The 19,845-nt window shown below is 34.8% G+C and overlaps 1 protein-coding gene across 5 annotated transcripts in view; it reads right to left on the reverse strand.

Annotated features, from left to right (window-relative positions):
- LOC100370729 (protein scribble homolog) overlaps positions 1-19,845 on the reverse strand; it is a 111,501-nt gene that overhangs the window by 20,372 nt on the left and 71,284 nt on the right. For all 5 annotated transcript variants that reach the window (XM_085507931.1, XM_085507933.1, XM_085507934.1 and 2 more), the window contains 17 exons: positions 17,603-17,776; positions 17,139-17,348; positions 12,635-12,724; positions 11,744-11,821; positions 10,861-10,980; positions 10,360-10,425; positions 9,699-9,794; positions 8,545-8,625; positions 7,476-7,599; positions 6,575-6,696; positions 6,334-6,444; positions 5,416-5,475; positions 5,068-5,184; positions 4,645-4,782; positions 3,873-3,935; positions 3,442-3,675; positions 1,408-1,467 (listed from right to left, as the gene is read on the reverse strand). In XM_085507931.1, coding sequence (XP_085364057.1) covers positions 1,408-1,467; positions 3,442-3,675; positions 3,873-3,935; positions 4,645-4,782; positions 5,068-5,184; positions 5,416-5,475; positions 6,334-6,444; positions 6,575-6,696; positions 7,476-7,599; positions 8,545-8,625; positions 9,699-9,794; positions 10,360-10,425; positions 10,861-10,980; positions 11,744-11,821; positions 12,635-12,724; positions 17,139-17,348; positions 17,603-17,776 — 1,944 coding nt within the window. The remainder of the gene's footprint in view (positions 1-1,407; positions 1,468-3,441; positions 3,676-3,872; positions 3,936-4,644; positions 4,783-5,067; positions 5,185-5,415; positions 5,476-6,333; positions 6,445-6,574; positions 6,697-7,475; positions 7,600-8,544; positions 8,626-9,698; positions 9,795-10,359; positions 10,426-10,860; positions 10,981-11,743; positions 11,822-12,634; positions 12,725-17,138; positions 17,349-17,602; positions 17,777-19,845) is intronic.

A 19,845-nucleotide genomic window follows, 5' to 3' on the forward strand; every position in this document is an offset into this window, starting at 1 on the left:
CAAACATAGAATTGGTTCATATCAAATATGGGAATTGGTTCATACCAATTATAGAATTGGCTCATACCAAATATGGAATTGGCTCATACCAAATATGGAATTGGCTCATACCAAATATGGATTTGGCTCATACCAAATATAGAATTGGTTCATACCAAATATAGAATTGGCTCATACCAAATATAGAATTGGCTCATACCAAATATAGAATTGGCTCATACCAAATATAGAATTGGCTCATACCAAATATAGAATTGGCTCATACCAAATATAGAATTAGCTTATACCAAATATGGGAATTGGCTCATGCCAAACATGGAATTGACTCATACCAAACATGGAATTGGCTCATACCATATATAGAATTGGCTCATACCATATATAGAATTGGCTCATACCAAATATGGCATTGGTTCACACCATATATGGCATTGGTTCACACCAAATATGGGAATTGGCTCATACCAAATATGGGAATTGGCTCATACCAAATATAGAATTGGCTCATACCAAATATGGGAATTGGTTCATACCAAATATGGAAATTGGTTCATACCAAATATGGAAATTGGTTCATACCAAATATGTGAATTGGTTCATACCAAATATGTGAATTGGTTCATACCAAATATGGGGAATTGGTTCATACCAAATATGGGAATTGGTTCATACCAAATATGGGAATTGGCTCATATCAAATATGGGAATTGGCTCATATCAAATATGGGAATTGGTTCATACCAAATATGGGAATTGGCTCATACCAAATATGGAATTGGCTCATACCAAATATAGAATTAGCTCATACCAAATATGGGAATTGGCTCATGCCAAACATGGAATTGGCTCATGCCAAACATGGAATTGGCTCATACCAAACATGGAATTGGCTCATACCAAATATAGAATTGGCTCATACCAAATATGGCATTGTCTCATACCAAATATGGGAATTGGCTCATACCAAATATGGGAATTGGCTCATACCAAATATAGAATTGGCTCATACCAAATATGGGAATTGGTTCATACCAAATATGGGAATTGGTTCATACCAAATATGGGAATTGGCTCATACCAAATATAGTATTGGCTCATACCAAATATGGGAATTGGTTCATACCAAATATGGGAATTGGTTCATACCAAATATAGGAATTGGCTCATACCAAACATGGGAATTGGCTCATACCAAATGTGGAATTGGGTAATAACAAACATGAGACATGTACCTATATAAAACAAATCATTTGACGAGTTGATGCTAACCATTTGGGGCAAACATGATCTGGTTTTAAAAAATTCTTCTTTCCCATTTTCCATGAAAACTTTATTTTTTTATTTTCAAAATGCTTTCCAGAAAACCCTGAATACTTCCAAAAGCTAAAGAGAAAAGACAGCTCTTACCAATTTTTTGAGATCTTCTCTTTCCCAAGTAGCAGACACCTCCCTCTGGAAGTCAGCATCCTATTTATAGAATAGCATGCAAATTATCAATTATACATGCAAATTACAACCTTTCACCTCTATCCCATGATTCCAAGTAAAGATGGCTGAAGTGCATGGTGTATTAAAGCCATATTGGAAATGAGAGTGTGCTCTAGAGTGAAAATACAGCGTGAGCTAAAAAGTAAATAAAAACTTTGCAACATCACATGCAAGACAAATATCACTGAACAAGCCCCAATTCACTGACACCTAGCACATGCTGAAAAAATATTTAAAAAATGTCATTTATAATTTTGGCCAGTACCAGGAGCCATGTAGCTGTTACTGTAGTGAACATAATCATCATGATTATAAGCCTGGCCATGGCGCCGCCACCTTTCCAACTCGATTTCTGGAGGAAAGAAACAGCATGCAAATAAATGCTTGGCTGTGGATAGGAAAAACAAATTTGGAGCAGCCGTGATTAGTTTTCTGTATATAAAAGTTCGCAACTTTGCAAATATGGGAGTATGGGAAAATCACGACATTTTGTAGTAGACTGGGGTTTTCTGACATTTCGTCTTGCGAATGTTCAAAAATTATCAAAACACAAAAACTGATCAGGGGTTTATCCTGTGTGTCAAAACTTAGATTTTTATTTTGTCTAATTCTATGAAAAATATGGACCAGGGACAGACTGTAATTTAAACAATTTGTATTCTATACTGAGTGGAACTATTACAACGTCAATTTCTCATGTCGGCGATAATTTCATGGTATTCGTGGCGAATTCCGACTCCCAAAAATAACAAATATTTGTCTTTCGTGTTCATTTTTCTTGCTTTAACTTAAATATACATGTATACACTGGTACCTTAAGCAGATGAAACAGCCAAAATATTTGAAAACTTGACCTACACAGAATTGGAGTTTGCATAATGTGTGAATGAAATTCTTTGCACGTTTCTCGTCATCAAGTTGGTTGGAAAAAAAAGATATCATTAACGATTTATTCATGGTGAATGAAAAAGAAATCATGGTGTCAAAAAAATTGCTTTGCTTACTTCACACCTGGGCAATCACATGGACATAAAAATATATCATGGCTACTGACAGTTTTGTTTTTAATATTGTCCAAAGTGACGTCTCCACATACGCAAGATATTTATTCTTGTACAAGTGTTTGCATTATTGAGGCTTGCTCACTCAAAGCAAAAAAAATCAAATGATTCAGTATGATAATATTTGCCCCCAATGCCAGAAAATAACAACATGCAAACCCAGTCAAATGAACGGCTACAAATGAGAAAATAAAAATAAAAATAAATGCATTCAAAAAAAGAGTTTCCACTAAATGTTCTCAGTCAAGGTGGTGCTCAGTACATGCAAATATTCATATTAAAACATTGGGGTCCAAAAAATGACACTCCAAGCGTTATAGCCAGTATAATGCACTACGGCCGTCGAGTCTGCACGTTGTATCAAGCCTTGAACAATGATAAGCATTACCAGTTATAATAGGCAAGAAACAAGCAAATAATTCAGTTTGTGACGATAGTAATACTTGAATTTTGTGTATTTCTTAATAATTTTTACAGAATTCCTGGAAATATTCCGCAAGCTCAAATGAATGATCTTGTCTTGGAGGAAATTTCATTTTAGTTTTTGCAGAGTCTTAACATAACATGAATTCCCTTTTCTTGCAATGTTGTACGTGTGATGCATTTCAGTTGAGAGATTGCGAATAATTTTGCCGGCAGATGGCCAAGAGAACCACTTTTTGTCCGAGTAAAGAAAGAAATAGGATGGGTCAATCAGCAGAAGAACAGTAAATGGAATGTCTGAGAGTAGGTTGGAGCAAACCTTATTCATTTGAGTGAAGAAATATCTCTTGAAAGAGGATGGGTCATCCTATTTTTTGTGCAGGAGAACAGCTAGCATAACAGTGGATGGACATCAGAGATATTTTCATGCATGAAAAGAGAGAGGAGGGTGAAGCAAAACCAAACTTACCTGTTTCATAACGTGGAGATCTTCCTGTGATGTGTCTCTGTCTATTGAGCATATACTTTCTTGGCTTGTTCTGGTTGTTAATGGGTTGGAAATGACTCCAGCAGTACCGTGTAACTCAGCGACTTTGATGGGATCATACCCATCACATACTAAAACAATAAGTTTCTCTCCTGCACTGCGAAGTGAACGAACAGCTTCTGCGTGTGTGGCACCGAGTAAACTTTGATTATTCACCTGCAAATTGATTTAAGAAGTCATAAGATAATGTCATTTGTGTTTGGGTCACATGATAGCATTCAGGTCACATGGTAATGTTAAGATAATGTCATTTGTGTTTGGGTCACATGATAGCATTTAGGTCACATGGTAATGTTCAGGTCGTTTGGTCACGCTCAGCTCATAAGAAAACTGAATTAGTAATTGTTTCTTACCTCTAAAATTCTCATTCCTACTTTCAATCGTCCGTCTCGGCCTGCAGCTCCCTGTGAATTGACCTGCGAACGGTAAAATGCATGCATGATCATGCTGCTCAAAACAGAAGACACTATTTTTTTTTTTTGCATCACTGGCATCCAGCGAATCATGTAAAACGATTATTTGCACTTTCCCGCAGTGATGTACATGTGTGACATTGTTCAATAAAGTACAAAATCAACAATATGGGAAAATGGTTTGTTACTTCGTTACTATAGAAACGCAAGAGATGACAAGTACGTGTATGTACTGCATATGCGCAGCTGACTCTACAAAGGTCACAAAGGTCAAGCAGATATTTACTCCAGCGCATGTCGAGAGTTTATCGTATAGAAAGTTAACACTGTTCATATCATCAATGCAGTTTTGATACTCTAAACGCATTCATTATTGACTAGCTTTCTTCATCTTTGCTGATACGTGTAATCCATGTGAACATAACATCAGAACTCATTGTTTCCCTGCCAAGTTTGTGAAATTAAAACCCAGTGAAATTGCTCAATACATCGAAATAGTGAAATCAAATGTCACTGAATATAAATGGTTTATGGTATATGGGTCGTTCACCAATAAAAAAAAAAAGATTTGCTATGTTCTAAAAAACTTCATGATCAGTCACAGTCTATTTGAGCAATATACATTAACATCATGAACACTCTGTCATTTCCGTGATCACAGAAACACTTTGCTGTTATTGAGCACAAATGATTGGAAAGGTATAGTAACTACCTTTGATATAAAGATACCCTCGTCACTCTTGTCTAATGGGTTGCCAGGGTGACCTTTACTGTTGCCAGGGTGACCTTTACTGCCGCCACGGATACTAATTCCTAATTTGTCGCCTGGAGTCTTGTGAATATACACTTCCTATAGAAATAAACAAGCATTCATTATCATTCACATTTGTAGTACTATGCATTGAAACAAAATTTCTAGTCAGAATAGTCTTCTAAGATTGTTTGTCCTCGTACTAGTATATTACTCTAACATGACAAAGAAACCGAAAATATGCCATACGGGAGTGTCTGCTCAAGTTATGCAATGCGTCCATATCTACCATGCCTTGTATTTAGCTATTTATATGTTTTTAAAATATAAAACTTGTTACAAATATGGCAATTCAGCAATAGTATAGAGCAAAGCGCATTTTACCTCTAGTCCTTCCGGTGGTGGGTCGTGTCTTACTCGCAACACTATCCTTTGTCTGTTCTCGAGCAGTGCGGACACGGCAAACTGATGTGTCGCTGCCCTCATATCTTTGTTATTCACCTAGTAAACAAAAACAACAACAATTCAACATTTTTATGTTATATTTTATTTTTAGGAGCCAGCCAATCATAATTATTATCTTGGTATGCAATGACAAACTTAATCAACCCTCTGAACGTCAAAGCAAACTTTCATAATATTTCACAGAATAAAGACCTCAGCAGTTGATGCGTTAAAATGATCCAAATATGAATATTTCTGATGAATATTTCTAAAAGTAAATTTACTTACCTCAAGTATTCTGTCGCCTATCCTGAGTGGCGTCTTAGCAGCAGCACCATCAGGCACAATCTGTTGATAAAAAAAAAATGTATAATCACACTGTTACAGGTACAGTAGGAAATAGCAGAAAGAGAAATTTTTATTGAAAAATACTGTATTTGCTCTACTGTAAAATACTTAAACAATAAGCTTCTGCATAATAATTTTCGCTATTTTCGCTGAAGGAATGATTCAGTGAAATTAAATCCAGCGAAAATACTTTTTTTCCTATATTTTACATTCAACTCAGTGAAAATAAATTCTATATGAAACACCAAAAAAGTCTTTTCAGTGAAAATTAATTCCAGCTAAAATAAAGTATTTTACAGTATTAGTTGCCCAAAGTTGTTTCTGTGGTCAAAGTAAGTAATATATTGATGACTCACTACACAGCATATGTGTTTTTTGGATTTATAAGCGCATCTAATAGAGTAAATACGGTAAGCAAACATAGAACTACATTTACATACAATCGGTTTCAAAAAAGTACACAGAATGACAGGCTTGACTCTCCGTGAATAACGGCCAATAATTATCTTCCAACATTGTTTTGTAATTTAAGCAGAACAAAGTGCATTTGAAAGTTGAAAAGTCACATGTTCAAAATTAACAGGTACATGTGTATGTATTATGCTTTTCAAGATGGCCGACGTCACACAACAAGAATTGCAAAAATGAGCTCCCCAAGCTACTGTTAAAAAAATCCTGCTAAACTTTGCTACAGGTTCACATAATAGTTGAAAAAAATTCTCTGAAAATGTTGAAATGTAAATAATTATGAACAGATAAATCTACACAAGACAAAATGTGTCAATGTGCAAATCTAAACAAAGCAGAAAACAGATCAGTCATCTGTGAGAAAAAAAATACACGGTTGATGTTTCATACCTTTGATATAAATATTCCTGGCTCATCTTGACCGAACGGATGACTTGAGTGGTCGCTACCGCCAACGATACTTAACCCAAGTGGACCGCCTTGTCGAACTAACACAACCTCCTGCGTGAGTAAAATAAAACATTGAAAAATAAAGCTGATCACCACAGAAAGACAGTTCGCGGACTCATCATTAGCGTTTGCAAAGATACGTTGTCAGAAAATATTCTTGCAGTGGGAGCGATAAGATTACCTCTTCTTCGAAAACTGGCGTCTCAGGTTTCTCATCTTCATCCTCCTCGTCCTCCTCTTCCTCATCATCACCATTTTCGATATGATTCACCATGGCAACCTCAACTGGTTGTGATTGTTTAACTGGTGGGGAAACAATAATATTAATGGTAAACGAAAAAAGAACATCAACATATGATGATCAAGCACAATCATCAATATATATAAATGTTTAGCTAAGCTCATGCAATTGCATGTTTACTGCATAGAAATGTTGCATACTGTAATATATTAAGAATGACAATTATGCTAGGGAGTCAGTAGTTCATTGTAGTATGTTATGAATGACAATTGTGCTGGGGAGTCCGTAGATTTTGGGAGTACGGGCAGTCTGGAATAAAGCTTGGACGTGGCCACACGTGTTGCAACAGTGTTTGTCTTTATTGACTCACAAACATTACACATACCACAGAAAATGGTTCCCTCTTTTCATTACAAATTTTATTTATAGTCTGCACTTTGTCACAAAAAGACAAAAAAAGCCCAATTTTTTGTGTAAAAACTGAAAATTGACTCAAATTTTGTCTGTTGGCTCCAAACTAAGAGTTCATTTGAAGAATATATAAGAAAATAGTGCAGAAAAATTAGGGTAAGAACCTCTGGTGGTGGAACAGTAAATCAACCGATCAATTAACAATTTTTCAGCTGGGGCGATGTGCAAAAAAATTTGGCCGAGAAAGTCCGGTAGTGAAAAGATTAAAGTTAACAGCTATATAAAGCATGTATAAATGCGAAAGCGCTGCATGTTGGGAAGGATTATGTAATAAATTAGGTTCACAACATTAACGTAATGTATAAGGATGCATACATAATGAGCCGTCATGTCAGCAAGACTGCACAAACCACACAAGACAATAACTCACCTTGAATTTCGGGTTCTTTGACTTCAACAGACTCCCTCAATATCGTCAACGATATTTGATTTGATGATGTCAGTAAGGAAACGACTTGATCGTGCCTGGCATCGGTCACATCAACGGAATTGATCTATCACAAGAAATTGAGAAAATTGCTCCGATTTAAAAAAAAAAATCGACAGTTTCATGCACTGGACACCACAACTTTCATAGTGATTGCTTGGAATTAGATTAACATATTTGGAAAAACTAAAAAAATTTAAAAATTACTTATTTTAAAGCGGGGGGAGTTGTCACCTGCATATGCGTCAGATGGCCATAGCATGTCATTGTTTACAAACAAGCGTCTGCCCATGAGCCTTTGCGTTTTTAGCGTGTGTTATCGTCGCTTGAGACTCAATTCCCACACGTGCACAGGTGACAACCCTCCCGCATTAACAATGGAAACATCTATGGTTTTGTCAAACATAGCTATCTTGTCTTTTGCTTAGCAGTTTGCGTCTACAAAACAAAGTTATCACCGTGAACAACGTTGTTTATACCTGTCATTTTATTTCACAGTCAAAGTGGCAATTTTTGCAAAAGGGCATACTGTAGAATACTTTATTTTCGCTTGGAACTTATTTTCGCTGAAGGAATGATTCAGTAAAAATAAAATCCAGCGAATATAGCTTTTTCCCTATATTTTACATTTAACTTGTCAAAAATCAGTGAAAATAAATTCCATACAAAACACTCAAAATGTCTTTTCAGCGAAACTTAATTCCAGCTAAAATAAAGTATTTTACAGTAGTACATATCAGATCTGACTTAGATGTACCCAATTATGATTTCTAGTAAAGATCTAAACACATTATGGTTTTTATGGTTGGAAAGAGAGGCATATATAAATGCGCGTAATGAGCCATTTCCAAGCATATCTGAGAAATATAGCTGCATGTTTACACAAGCAGGAAGAAAACAACATCATGCCCTTATTTGGAAAAATGTCGAACATTGGAGAACTGTGAGAATGATTGGACACTGATGAACTGGAAATAGAAATGTAACAAGCAATCAGTTAGGCTATACTTACTGCAATTATTTTGTCTCCTATTTGAAGTATGCCCTCAGTGTCAGCTTTACCACCTTCTGCAATTCTTGATATATAGATAGCCTGCAGAAACAAAAATAAATAAGATTCATTCACAAAATAATCGCAAATGTGTAAGGATGGCCGCAGAAACGTGAATACCAGAAATAAGATTCATTCACAAAATAATCGCAAATGTGTAAGGATGGCCGCAGAAACGTGAATACCAGAAATAAGATTCATTCACAAAATAATCGCAAATGTGTAAGGATGGCCGCAGAAACGTGAATACCAGAAATAAGATTCATTCACAAAATAATCGCAAATGTGTAAGGATGGCCGCAGAAACGTGAATACCAGAAATAAGATTCATTCACAAAATAATCGCAAATGTGTAAGGATGGCCGCAGAAACGTGAATACCAGAAATAAGATTCATTCACAAAATAATCGCAAATGTGTCAGGATGGCCGCAGAAACGTGAATACCAGAAATAAGATTCATCCGAGTTACCAATATAGCGTTACTACAATCACATGCGTGTCTCATTTACACTCAAAATAATCATAAATGTATTTAATGTAACAGTTAAAGAACCCGTGTCTCATCATTAGAATCATCTCCTTACAGCAAATATTAGGGCTTGCTCTGTCACGAATTTGACCGACAGTTTGTGAATACCAATTCTGCACTTTGCTGTAACACAACTGCTTGGCTGGCTTAGCAATGAGATTTGAACTCCTAATCTTCCACATGCAAAGGCCAAACACTCTACACTATGAAGTTCCCCAACAGATATTATATACACTTCAAAAATCACCAAAAATACATTTTTGGAAGATCAACTCTGAAATCTATACAGGCCAACTATATCTACAGATATATACAAGTTTAATAGCAATTGACTAAATATTAAAGGAGTTATCGTGCCTACAAGAAAGCTTACGATGACAACGATACTGGATGACAGAAATGTTACCACTACTATGACAAAAAAGTATTGGTGGATTGGGATGTTTTCATTTCATTTCAAGACGAGTAAATTAACATTAGATGTAAAGTAAATTAAATTAGTAAATGTCTTAACAATGTTGACCTATGATACTTTATTACGGTAACAATATATTCCAGTTACTACTCTAACTTGATATCACTTACTTCATCATTTCCCCTGAACGGCGTTGATCCAGTGCCTCCAGCAATACTGAAACCCAAACCACCTTTCTCATCACGATTCAGCGTGATGGTTAATTTCTAGAAAAATAACATAAAGATTATTTAGATATTACTTTTAATTAATCCTGTGACTTTGTCTTGATTGATTGATTACCTTATTAAATCTGGAATTCAGGTAACAAATATTTATTTGACAAAAATTAAAAAATTTAAATCGTGTTTGAGCAGAACAATATAGATTGAGGACAAGAAACACAAACTTATATAACAAAATATGAGTATGAAGTAAGAGTATTAATTTATCAGAGAGAAAATGATCAACAGGCACAAGTAAACTAAGTTACTGTAAAAGCATTTATATTTCACTGGCAATTCAAATTTTAAATTCAAAAATTTTCTACTTAAAAACTTTGTTTTATTGTAATTTGACATTTTTTACATGGATCTAATTAAAATTTCACTTATCAGTAAAAACTAAATTAAAATTTAGTGAATAATTAAATATTTAAATCAACCATAGTCAAATTTTTGTCATGACTAAAATAAAACTTCATATGCAAATATGCCGTTAGTTTTTCAAAACACTTTCTGAATTCTAACATTTCTACAACGGATGGTGCAGATAATTTGTAAAATAACTCACGTCCATTACAACCTGCACCTCTGGTTCCGGTGCAAATGAAACTTGACTTTTTTTCTCAACAGGTGGCTACAAGTTGAACAAAAAACATCCCGATCAGTTAGACTTTGCTTCATAACATAGACTCAATGGAGGATGCATAAATTTACATCCGTATCATTAATATCCGACTTACTTATGACCATGACCAACACCAATCCATTCAAAAGTGCAGTTTTTCGACAAACAATTTCATTCTCACTGTTTCTGTAACTTTAACTTATTTTAGCTTAATATATACTTTATATTTATCACATAATTTTAAAATATTCAAATTTAGACTCTGAATTTGACAAAAGCTGTGCTGCGGCTATACGATATACGAGAGGAGGAAACTTTATCTGTAGCACTCTCGTTCATAGTATTTTTCTGCTGTACTTCCAATGTACTCTGGAAAAATACTTGTCTAACATTAAAGTTATTGATTACGGTAAAACTTGAATAAACTAATGTCGCTAGACTCACCGGTTCTTCAGAGGGTGTGTAAACTTCCCGAGACACAGCCATTCTGACGGTGTTACCACTCTTTCGAAGTGCATCAACAGCAATCAGATGGTCGGCATTTAACAAATTTACATTATTTACCTGAAAAATAACAATCATAATAAAAGGTTAAACACATCCTTTACTTTAACATAACATGCAACATGCATGTTTTCACAAATACTATTTGAACTGTCAAAATATCTTAACCTTTACACCACCAATCCACAAAATAGTCATGTTTATACAGTCTGCACTTTCCTTCAGACAATTGGGACAAAAATAGCGAAATATTTTGAGTAAAAAATGAAAATTTACTCAAATTTTGACTGTTTAATTCCAAAATTAGGGTTAATTCCCAGAAATAATGAAGAAAATAGATAGCTGAGATAGCTCCGCTGTTAGCAATGTACATTTCAATTAAAGAACTGAAGATATCATCAGAAAATGAACAATATGTATCGTATCAAAGCAATCGGACTTGCTGTTTTCAATAAGAATTCGAAAACGGCGCTTTTTACTAAAAATTACAAAAATATTCACCAAAATTAGAGGTACATATACACCAAGTATCAAAGCATTGATGCTTGTAGTTTTCAAGAAGAAGTCAAAAAAGTAAAAAGTTTACACGGACGACGGATGCCAGACGATGGACAATCACTCATATAAGCTCTGCTCGACAAAGTCAACAGCAGAGCTAAATAAAGTGCCGAAAAATTTGGGTGAGAAAGTCTATTAGTGAAAAGGTTTTTCTGGCATTAATTGTTTAATCAGTGAAACACAAACAAGAAAGCAGTAATTCAGCTTGGTTTATCCGTTTGTTAAATTGAACAGCATATGAATAAATTTTTCAAGTCATACTCACAGAAATCAGTTTATCTCCCATCCTCACACCAGCTTTAGCTGCGGGACCATCTTCGGCAACTCTGGATATAAATATACTCTAAAGACGAGAATAAATAAAACTAAAATTAGGAAATACTCAAAATATATGATAAGTGTGGGTTTGAAATTTTTGTATTTTGCAGGTAAAATCTGATCCAATGTTGTTAATGATGGTTATTGTGTACTTAACCAACACTAACTTTGACTCGAGTGTATCTGATAACAGTGTACTGATCACTGTCAACAGTACTCTGGCAGTTACAGTAAAGTTTCACATTCAGGTAACAGGACACATAACTATGCTATGCTATTCACCGTACATGAGTACACTGATTAAATTCCAAAAATGAAAATTCACATCACGATTAGTTTCATTCCCAATAACAAAGCAGGAACAAAATTCATGTCATTCACAGTCCAGTCATGTGATGTTCATTTGTCAGGATAACAAAGAGTTGAGTGAAGTACTGTAAAGGGGGTAATTATTCACTGGGTTTTAATTTAGCTTATTTCGCTGAATGGAAAAATGCGCTAAATTAAAACACAGTGAATATGTGAAATTTAGCATAGAACACATTATCTAAATGACAAAACCGTGAATTTAAAACCCACTGAATATGCCTGAAATGGTAAATCAGTGAAATTTAAACCCAGTGAAAATTAGTCATTTTACAGTACCAGTCATCACAGAGAGAGCACATATTCGGTTGTTTGTAAACAAACAAACAATGCACTTCACACACGCTGTAAACGCCACGATGCCCATATAAGATACAACGCAATGCAATAAACTCGCTAGCATTATCATCCCTCAAGAGAACAAGCACTGGCATTATAAACAGCGCCCTCTATTGCCAGCTATCACACTCACCTCGTCATCTCCTTTGAATGGTGTTGACCCTTTGCCACCAGCTATGCTGATTCCCAGGCCACCAGCTTGCCGATGAATATTGATAATAACCTACAGAAATAAACACGGTGGTCAGAATTTGGGTTTTCATTTTAAAAGATAACTCTACCAATTGCCAAATTTGGTTCGGTTTACCTACCAGAGGTATACAGCAACATTACTACAATAAACACTGTATGACGACGAACATTTTTTTTAAACAAGTTATGATAACTGTTGAACTTGCAAATACAAATTTTATCAATTGGATGCTTGTGAATGTGGATGAAATTTCATGAAAGTAAGAAAGACACTTTCGTTTGAAGAATGGCCGTGAATGTTGTGGAAACATACAATGGATCAGTCGCTACAGCAAAATGTTAAAATTTCTTCATTTTGCCCGACTTGCGAAAAACACACAAATCTACCTCTCTCGACATTAAAAGTTTTACAGTTTTCTCTCACACAATTAATGCGCAATGTTCTTTTTAAGATTTAGTAAAATACTCATGTCGATATACACATAGAGGTTTTCAGACATGTATGTTTGACAATGAGATTACAGCGTACACGGAAGTCCAAATTGTTCTCAATTTGAACCAGAACACACATACTGTGTGGATGGTTATTTGATCTAGTCTGCGATCTGAAAGTTAAACCTTGTTATAAATTAACATAAAGTAAGTATAGCTCTGAACTTGACGACACCATTTTATTGCCAGTTTATCGCCTTTTCTGCATAATATCACAGTAGGTCATCAAGATAGTAAAGGATGTGAATATAATTCCATCCTCATTTCAGCAGCAAAGTCCCATTGCAGAAAATCAGCAACTTCCAGTGGGTCTAATAACCAACCAGCTGTTCCCAGTAATGTACATGTGCGTAGATTTCAGTAATATCATCAACATTACCCATTTTGGAAAACGCATAAAAAACATTTGGCAACTACTCTATAATAATAGTGCAATCTATTTCTATACTATGCTAGTTCTAGTACTAGACTTGGTGAATGACACAGTTACATATGGCTGGACATGAAGGTTAACCCAGATCCAAGGCCAACAGACAATATGTAAATGTTACCCACATATTATTTAAATATATGCAAATGATATGCAGATTTATGCAAACATTTGTAAGTAATCATATGTATGTGAATTATATGTAAATGAAATTTATACTTATGCAAACGATGATACGTTAATTAATCAAATGCAAATATATGTAATAATTTAAGTTAGTAGCATGTATGCAAATCATATGCAGATTTATGTAAATTATTTATGCATAGGTCTTGGATCATTTTACTGAAAACATATAATTATGAATTGTTGTATACGCAACATGTCTTTTGCTAATTACTGAAATGAAATGAATGACAATGGAGTGCATGATGACGGCAATAATGAAAAGATATCATAATATGGATGTGACAATGAATTTGAATTCGAAAGCAGACAGATAGGCAATTTTAGCATCAACTTTTAAAGTGACAATAGATGTGATTTTTGTTTGTTTAAATAAAACAACATAAAGATGAGAAAATCTTAAGATATTTTGTTTTAGACACAAGACTAAAGTCATATAAAATGCGATGTGAAAACTAAGGGTCGAGTAGTCAGCCATTTGGTGGAAAAAAATTATGATGCACGACTCGCTATTGTGACACATTGGAACTTTACTGCTCTGACTGAAAGCATCTGTTGGACAGCAGTGTGTCATTACAGGTGCTATACTGGCACCATATTTGGAAAATCAGCCATAGTACATTAAGAGATAGAATCAAATGCAATTGCTGGAAACGATAGTAGTCATGGAAACCATCAAAAATGTCCACGATCCGTAAGCAAAGGTGACACAAATTAGGCTAGGGTTAATTTAATTTTCTTATTTCTCGGGTTTCCATGACCACTTTCCAAGGGTTCTTGTTTTCGGCAATTCCTTTGTACGCTTAGATAGAGAGACCATACACAGATTTTCAAATTCGTATAATAATTATGCGACCCATTTTGATCATATTTGGATGATTACATTCGATTACAAAACTAATCAGACCTTAAAATTCTTTCATCGTACATTACTGAATCCATATTAAGTTGAAAAATTGGTTATTGAGACAAGATTTTGTGCAGACATACAGCTGTCCAAGATAAGCTCCTGTCTGTGTTCTGTATATTAAAATGAGCAGCAAATGGGGAAACAAGTTCTTCAGGATGAGAGGTAACTCACCACGCTACATTGTACAGTCTACATTCCCCAAGTGACAGAAGGAAATATGACAAATGCTACCAAATATGGAAACGGCTGATTAACCCCTAGAACGACCAAAGTCAAATTTTTACACAAACAAACCTGCTTTTTTATTTCAAAATTTTTAATCAAGATCTGTAGGTAATTGATGCAACATCGAAATTATAGAATGTCACTTAAAATTATGAAGAATTATGGACAAAAACTTGGGTGGAAAAAAATGTTGGCATATAATGAATTAAACAGTAAAACATCAGAATATGTGGCACTACTTCCACAAATACTAAACCTATCAGATGTACTAACAAATTCTGACACAGAACAGGTTTTGCAACATAATTAGTTATAGCAAATGTTTGGGAATGAAACAGTGAAGCTGATTGGTTGATATTTTCTAATGCATGACATATTAGCTGCAGTCAGCCAATGGGAGACAGTGAATAAATGCAAAATAAACCTGAATAAATGAATAAATAAAAACAAAAGTTTAAGCCATTGCAGGATGAGATGAAATAAAGCCACCACCGTTATGATGAAAAATAGTGCAAAATGATAACAGAAAAAGAGAGATACCTCGTCACTGTGGACATCGTACTTGGGAAATTGAGGGGTTAGTTTACGTCGCAAGGCTGATTTAGTCCCAGGGGAAGCCGGGGTTGTGGTGGTGACGGATGGATTATTCTGTATAGCAAAATGAACAATGGACAAGAGAAAAAAAAACACAGCCATGTAGCATGCGGTTGTAAACAAGACGAGATGGTTGCCATGACAACTGGATTACTCAAATGGAAGAATAAAATATAAGCGGGTAGATGTAGCAAGATGCAGAATAAAAAGCCTGTTTAATTACTATACAGAACAGACACGAGAAAGACAGAAAGTATTTGGGGATGAATTAGCTGCTAAATGTAGAAACGCAAGCTACTGCTTCACCTCCCATATGGGACGCCCTCTAGTGACACACAATTACTTTTATTTTTAATAACACAGAATATATACAAGAACTCTGCCAAGAGTAATGTTTACGTTAAACTATCGACAGTCGTCACAAGAAACGAGTTTTAATTTACAGTGAATACAGACGTACATTGTACGTAACTCATACTGACCACGACTTGATATGATGTGATGGGAAACAACGACTGTGAAGATTTAAGGTCTTTAAAAGTATGCACACTATTAACATATTGGTTCGTTGCCATTTTTATCTGCAACTTTTCCAGGTCAGGTCGGGTGGGGTTGATGAATCTGGATTTCCAACATAGTATGAGAAATACAACAAAAAATCATCCTCATTTTTAACATCATTCAATGAAGTAATTGAGGAAAAGTAGAAATACAAAAAGGGCCCTCATAGCTTGAATTTCCATATCAGATGATTGAACTCATCAACAGGAGGTGGGATGCAGATATTAAATGGAACAGCCACAATATGGGGGGGGGGTTAGTAAGAACACGAAGAAGTGGAGTAAAGTCTGCTTTTTGTAAAGCATGCAGATCTATATTAGATTTCACAATGTTTTTACTGTATTAAGTACAAAAACTACTGAAGATGATTTCAATTTTTCACGAATAAATTTTCTAATGAAACAACAATTTGGGGGGGGGGGGCAAGCGCAATTTATTTTCACAGGTATATCACAAGTAAAATGAAAACAATACTACCTTTCTTTTTGTTGAGCCCTTCAGCGAAATGCTAACTGCTTTTGTTTTTAATTTGTTTTAAGGTAGTAAGTCAAAGCGTCTTTCACAAAATTTCATGGGCACTTCAAATCACTAAAGTTGCCAGTTTACTAAATGAAAATAAAGTTTTCTACAGTAATCATGTGAAATCAAACCTCTGCATGCATTTCTACTGCATGATCACAAGCAGCCAAAGCTTTGCTAAGAAATAATTGGCTTAACCAGTCACATGACAGTCATGTGACAGTCACATGATTGACGTACACATAACACAAAACAAATACATTTTGTTTTTAACTGATCAAAATAATAACTGTAAAAGTGAAGATGTTAAAACGAGATATGATTCAATGATTTACAAGATTATGAAATGATTAGAACGATGATTATGATGAAAAAGAGAGTATTTGAACAACATACATTTATCAAATTTTTTTAATTAATTTTTAAATTAATTATTTGGACAAAAACATTTTTGTTAAAATATAAATTTATGTTATGTTTGGCACTCCAAGATAATTTAAATTTAATGTGGTTACTATAGCAACTTACAGTCTCTTCTTCTGATGACGAGGGTTTCTCTGGTTGAGTCTGTGGCCGTGGTGCTACCTGTGATAGGATTGATATCATATTATCGTCAGGTTCAGATGCCAAATTAATTCGTTTATTTTTTAAATGATGCGGCGTATCTCTCCTCCGTAGCCTGTTCAGTTCTGGTTTCTCATCGAGTTCTGCAGCGAATCCCACTCGCTTGCCACTGGGCTGTGAACGAAAGGTGAAATCAGTAAATCATTGGATGTTTAATGATCCAGAAGAGAGATAATCTTGTCAACCGCTACAGAGATTGCAGAAAAAATAGTTGTGCATTATTCAAATTCTGTTGAAACTGCAAAAAGTTAATTTATACGTGTACATGCTATTCTGGTATATAATTACATCCTCTTTAAATCAGTACCCATCAACCCCCCCCCCCCCTGAAACTCCCTCCTCCCAAAATAATGAGGATGAATGTCTACTTCATGTTCATTTTCATCGTCACTTTCTTGGTTTTCTTCATGTTCATCTTTCTCCTCGTCCATTTTATGATGTAAATCCATGGTAACGGAACATGTGGGGGATGTGGCTCTTGCATGCGTCTCGCTGGCTGATGATTGGTCGCTGGCTCTTGATGATGTACTGAGTCGGTGTTCCTGAAATATACGTGACAAGGAGATTCAGTGCTGGCCTTAAAAATTGCAAAGATGCTCACTGAACCAAAAAGTTCATTACTCAAACACTTTTTTTTTAGTATTGAAAACGATTAGCTAATTTGTAATTTTATTATTTGTCTAACTTGGGATAGGAATAGTTTGCCTAAATTTGGCTATTGTTTCATTTTTCAATTCATGTGATGCATCTTAATTAGACCAGGTCTGATTACGGTATATCGAAGACAAAGCACCATAATTATAGTTTTATATCCCAGTCTAGCTTCTCATTGATTTATGAAAGGCTGCTTTAAGCCATCAAGATTTTCCAATGAGTGACAAATTGGATTCACATTGAGACTATAAAAGTCGCTAATTACATCGTTCATCATCATCGTCATCGTCCAACTGCTGATGTTTGACAAGTATTTTCTTAAAAGGTTGAACTAGAACGACAGTTGGGTAGAACAGCGATAGAATAAAGGTGAATTATTTTGTTACAAATTCTCAATACACACACCACTCTCACTCAAAATAATGCGTTAGCTGAACAGTGCTCTCACCCAGACTAAGCTCATCAATCAAAGAAATGCTTACATGATCTGTAAATTGCAAACTTGATCTGTAATTCATTTTTGCAATGTTTTTTTTTTACAGTCAGTACAATAGTAGAATATGCAACGACTGAACACACAAGATATATTACATGTATTATTTACTCAAAACATTTTTTTCCCCCACTAATTAGTTAAATTTGCTAAAACCTCATGGCGAAGCCGAAACATACTGGACTAGACTGCCAAATTTCTGAAGTAGTAAGTCATTACCACAATCATTCAAGAAATGGTCAGTCAGGCTACTGTGAAGTACTGTAAAGAAGTTAATTATTCACTGGGTTTTAATTTTGCTTATTTCGTTGACTGAAAAATGTGCTAAATTAAAACCCAGTGAATATGTACAATTTAGCATAGAACACATTATCTAAATGATAAAACCGTGAATTTAAAATGCACTGAATATGCCTGAAATGCTAAAATCAGCGAAATTAAACCCAGTGAAAATTAGTCATTTTACAGTACTTTATGTTCACCCAGAATATATTTACCGGTATGCTGAATTAACAAGAAAAATAAATAAAATCCAATCATGGTTTCCTACAGTTTAAATGGACCAATTGACTGTTGATAAATAATCTAATAGTGCAAGCCCTTTATAATGTGTAATGCAAGACGTCTATGGTCAAAATAAGTCATGTCTCATTGATGATGGAGATACAATTAACATAATTGCTGGTTTATGTGCGTTTCTATCAAAGCAAATTTATCAAGCCAATCAACACATCCCTTGCTGAAGCCATTTTTTTCTCCATTCAATTCCGTGTAGAATTGCAAACAGTTTTAAGAGGAGTATCCCACAGTATTTGGGCTTATAAAACTGTTTAATACCACTTGATGTACATCGTTACTTTTATACATGTATAGGAGAAATTAAAACTAAAAAGTAAATCAACGCAGCCTTTTCTCATGCTTTATGTGACAACGCAGCAACTGTTAATGTTTTTTACTGGAAATGGTAATTCAAGCTTGGCAGTACCATCATGCTTTAACCTTTTCACCACTAGAATTTTTCTTGCCCAAATTTTCCTGTACTTTTTGTCTTATATTCTTTAATATTTCTGGAAAAGAACCCTAATTTTGGAGCCAACTGGCAAAATTTAAGTCAATTTTCTGTTTTTGCTCAAAATATTTGGCTATTTTGGTCTCAATCTTCTGAAGGAAAGTGCAGACTATAAATGAAACTATTTTGTGAATTTGTGATACAGACAGGGAACTGGTGGTGAAAAGGTTAAAAGTTATTAACAAAACTTAGTTGAGAGCCCTCAACCTTGTGTAACTAGGGCCAAAAATCAAATCAGAAAATTGCGGTGTTGGCGAATTATACTAATGGGGACAGAGTATTTGTGCAATTTGATAGCACCCTAAGATGGTGACAACTCAATCACAATCAACTCCATGAAACTGCTTGGTAATGTTTTGGCTCTTGGCAAAAAAGATATCTTGCAAATCATGTAG

This window comes from Saccoglossus kowalevskii, chromosome 14 (assembly GCF_978046115.1).
Source record: "Saccoglossus kowalevskii chromosome 14, keSacKowa6.1, whole genome shotgun sequence".
In the NCBI taxonomy this organism is placed as follows: Eukaryota; Metazoa; Hemichordata; class Enteropneusta; family Harrimaniidae; genus Saccoglossus; species Saccoglossus kowalevskii.